Genomic DNA, 3,703 nt, shown 5'->3' with positions numbered 1-3,703 from the left:
TGAGTGATGTATACAGGTATTGCATGGTCTATGTGCATATTGTTGGAAGTTTTGTAAAGGTGGTTGGATTATTATATCACTTACTGATATATCTTCGCAACACACTTTCAAGTTGTTTTTGTTGAAATCTTCCTTTTATGATAAGTTGATTGTTGCCATCCACTGAACCACTGTTGAATATTCATCATGTTAAAAGTTTCACTAATACAGTTGTGTTTTAAATTACCAACCTGGTCCCAAGCTCAGCAAGAATAAACGCAAGGATGTGCTTTGGTTGTCTGCGTAAACTGCAAAAGTAATCAAATTACAGATATTGAACGATATAAGTTTTTCACAGGGAATTTAATAAACTAATTAAACAAAGTTAACAATTTACTCACGTTTGACAAATTTCGGCAAAATTAAGGAAAGATGTTTTCTTTGTTCCTACCCTTGCACACTGAGGAGGTTTCATGATGAACCTCTTCTTTTCACCAGCAATCATCTCAGGATTCTTCTGCCTCATAATCTCAAACACATGTGTGAGGAGCTGGAAGTAAGAAGCAGTGTAATGGGGATAATGTTGGTGAAAAAGTTGCAAATATAAATATTGTTCAACGCTGTGTTAATACATAAACATTGTAATTTGGAACAGGAGCATAAATTGGGTTGTATTTATTGCTGCCGACAAGTACATTTTACTGTTAAAAATTATTTTTTTTTTTTGGAAAATATTAATTTTAACTGTAGGAATTTAAAATTAACAAACATTTTAAACAGATTTGTTCATTGTACTGGGAAAAGGTTTACACAGCTGTTCCTGTCCTTTACATATAAAGCAGAGAAAATTCTTTCCTATCTGACAACACACAGTGCTAATACAAGTTAACACCCTTTATATTTCCTCATATTATTATATATTATATATAATATATACTACTGTTAAAGATACTCCTGTTACTTATTACTGACTTTACCGTTATATATATAGTAGGGTCAGGGTGGTAAAAGACAGGACACCTTTAACACATAATATCCAAAAATCCTGATCATATTTCGAACAATTAGCAATGTCTATGGAAGTTGTGAGGATACGGTTTTATAATACTTTAAATGTTTTTAGTTAACTACCAAATGGGACAAGAAAATATAATGCGAAGGTGTACCATCTTTCCCCCACTCAACTATATATATACATAGGCAGATGGGCCATATTAATATATACATATATGATATATATATAAATCATCACCTCATCATATGTATAATCTCTGTCACTTCCACTCCAGGTCTTTAATCCAACATCTACTTGCCCATCTAAAAGTAGAGAAGAGCTTGTTACAATTCTTACATTTTGTTGTTTGTTAACCAACATAATAAAACTTAAAATTTATTTTAAGTAACATTTTTAAGTAACATATTTTAAGCAACATAACCGAAATTTTTAGGCATGACAAAGGCTTGAAATTAACATTAGAAATTTTATTATATATATAACTGTATATTAACAACGTCACCACAGATTTTTTTTAATAAATGTGATGATTATACTTCTAGAAACAATTGGTAACAGCAGTATTAATATGAAACAAATTTACCTTGAATTAAATCTGCAACATCTGCTTCTTCACCATCAGCAAATGAAACTTTTTTCTCACTATCATCAGGAAGTATTTTATGTTTCTTTTTCTTCTTACCGGTCAACACTAGTTCTTCGGAATCATTTGTTGCGTTCTGGGTATAGTCAGATATTAAAAACTAAAAATCAGTCAAAATTCAAATACATACCTCATCATTTTCGTCAAGGATAAGAACTTTTGATTTCGGTTTCTTCTTCTTGGTGAGGTCAAGCTCTTCTTCTTCCACAGCTGATGTTTAAACAAAAACACAGTTTTAATTTGTTAAAAAAGCAAGTAGGGTAAATATTTATATATGTAGTAAACCTGTATGTGAGTTGTTTTCTTCTTTAACATGGTTATTCTCATCACCGTCTAAAATAAACGCAGTTTTCTTTTTCTTCTTCTTTTTCATGCTGGACAAATCCAGTTCATTTGAATCATTAGCTGTTGGCGCTGTAAGAATATTTATTATAGAATACGCAAGATGCATACGTTAACATAAAACAAAATGTTACGCAGCCGGGGAAGTGAACAAATTCCTGATTCACACATCTGCAGTTTTTGAAAGATCTGGCCGATGCCAGTAGCATTAAAAATAGGTACTTTTTAAACTGCTGCTGAATTGTAGTGTGGGTATATAAAATATTTTTATAAAAGTAACAACCACCTGCTGGTGTTGTAGATTTTTCTTCCTCATCCCCGAGGTCGAGCACAACCTTCTTCTTTTTCTTCTTCTTGTTTAGATCTAACCCCTGAAAAAAAGTTTAGTAATTTACATACCATAGAAGCTACTTAGGAAAAAAGAGTCAAAATTTACATTAATATCTTATTGATTCATAATCAGAAGAAACATGATTAAACATCAGAAACACAACAGCACAAATTCAGAGAATATAAATCACTTACTTCTAAATCAGCCATATTGTTGATTTGTTTAAAGTTATTTGAGTTTGAGTGTAAATTTGGTTGCCACCGAATTTATCTGAAGTTCCAGGGTTTAATTTAAACCTACCAAAGAATTAATATAAGGTTCTACTTCTGTGTAAAATAATTTGAAACTATCAGCTTCTATAATGGTATACGACTTTCCTTTTTAAAAAACGAGGTAAAAAACTACAAACTATACTCAGATTGAATAATCTATGATACTATTAAGCAAAATTCAAAAGTATACTTTCTGTAAAACTATCTGAGCTAACTATAAGATTGTTACGAATTTTCGATACCACTAATTTGTATGACTTGCAACCCTCCTTTCTAACAGGCAATTATCAGAACACCCCATATATATATTTTTAAATACACTTGCTATTTTGATCTAATGCGAAACATTGCACCGCAACCACGACAACACCGTCATCACCACTCACTCACCAGTCTACTATTCTACTTGCATTTTTGCTGTCGCACATTTTACACCGCTAAACTGGATAAGATGTAATTTTTTTTATGATTTTCGTGTCTTTATAAACACAAAAATTTAACATTAAATTAAAAGTTAGGTCAACAAAAATTACAAAATAATATTACACAGTAATAATCAAAACAAACTTGCAAACATCATACTAAATTAATCGTACTATGCGACACTGTGCGGGTACTTATTTGTAATAAAATATATGTGTCATCTATTCTTTTAGAAAAATATTGCATCAGCCAACTTCTGACGAAAAGACCAAGCAACTACTACTAGCCAGAGCCATAGAAATACCGAGTAGTCCAACCCATTGTTACGTAAAACACAAATTGAACGGCAATTTGGGTCCAAAATAACACAGTAGGTATAGGGAAAATGTATGTTTTTCGGTAAATTACAGAAAAACTTGGGCCTAAAAACAAATTTAAAGGTTGAAAAATGTAAAAAACATGTGTTATTTGTTTTCTGTGTCAAAAAAAGTCAAAAATTAGAATTAGAAGCGGTTGATTTGCGACATTTTAGTCATTTAATGCGGCTAAATTTATACATTTTTTCTAAAAAATGTTTGGTAAGGTAAATAGAAGCTGTTTTACACCTTCCCACAATAGGAAAACACAAACAAAACTTAACAAGTTCGTTTAAATCCATTGTCAAAGTCACCACTTTTGCTCTATTTTGGACACACATA

At 31.2% G+C, this 3,703-nt stretch overlaps 1 protein-coding gene across 1 annotated transcript in view; it reads right to left on the bottom strand.

Moving 5' to 3' along the window:
• if5-1 (translation initiation factor) overlaps nucleotides 1–2,627 on the bottom strand; it is a 3,291-nt gene extending 664 nt beyond the window's left edge. The window contains 9 exon segments of the mRNA NM_001078464.1: nucleotides 85–170; nucleotides 231–287; nucleotides 381–529; nucleotides 1,232–1,296; nucleotides 1,578–1,713; nucleotides 1,768–1,847; nucleotides 1,923–2,051; nucleotides 2,266–2,350; nucleotides 2,505–2,627. Coding sequence (NP_001071932.1) covers nucleotides 85–170; nucleotides 231–287; nucleotides 381–529; nucleotides 1,232–1,296; nucleotides 1,578–1,713; nucleotides 1,768–1,847; nucleotides 1,923–2,051; nucleotides 2,266–2,350; nucleotides 2,505–2,519 — 802 coding nt within the window. The 5' untranslated portion in view covers nucleotides 2,520–2,627.
• Nucleotides 2,628–3,703: the final 1,076 nt, after the last annotated feature.

The sequence above is a fragment of the Ciona intestinalis genome, chromosome 3 (genome assembly GCF_000224145.3).
Source record: "Ciona intestinalis chromosome 3, KH, whole genome shotgun sequence".
Taxonomy (NCBI): domain Eukaryota; kingdom Metazoa; phylum Chordata; class Ascidiacea; order Phlebobranchia; family Cionidae; genus Ciona; species Ciona intestinalis.
The sequence above is the reverse complement of the archived record's forward strand: the minus strand, read 5'-3'. Positions and strand labels throughout refer to the sequence as shown.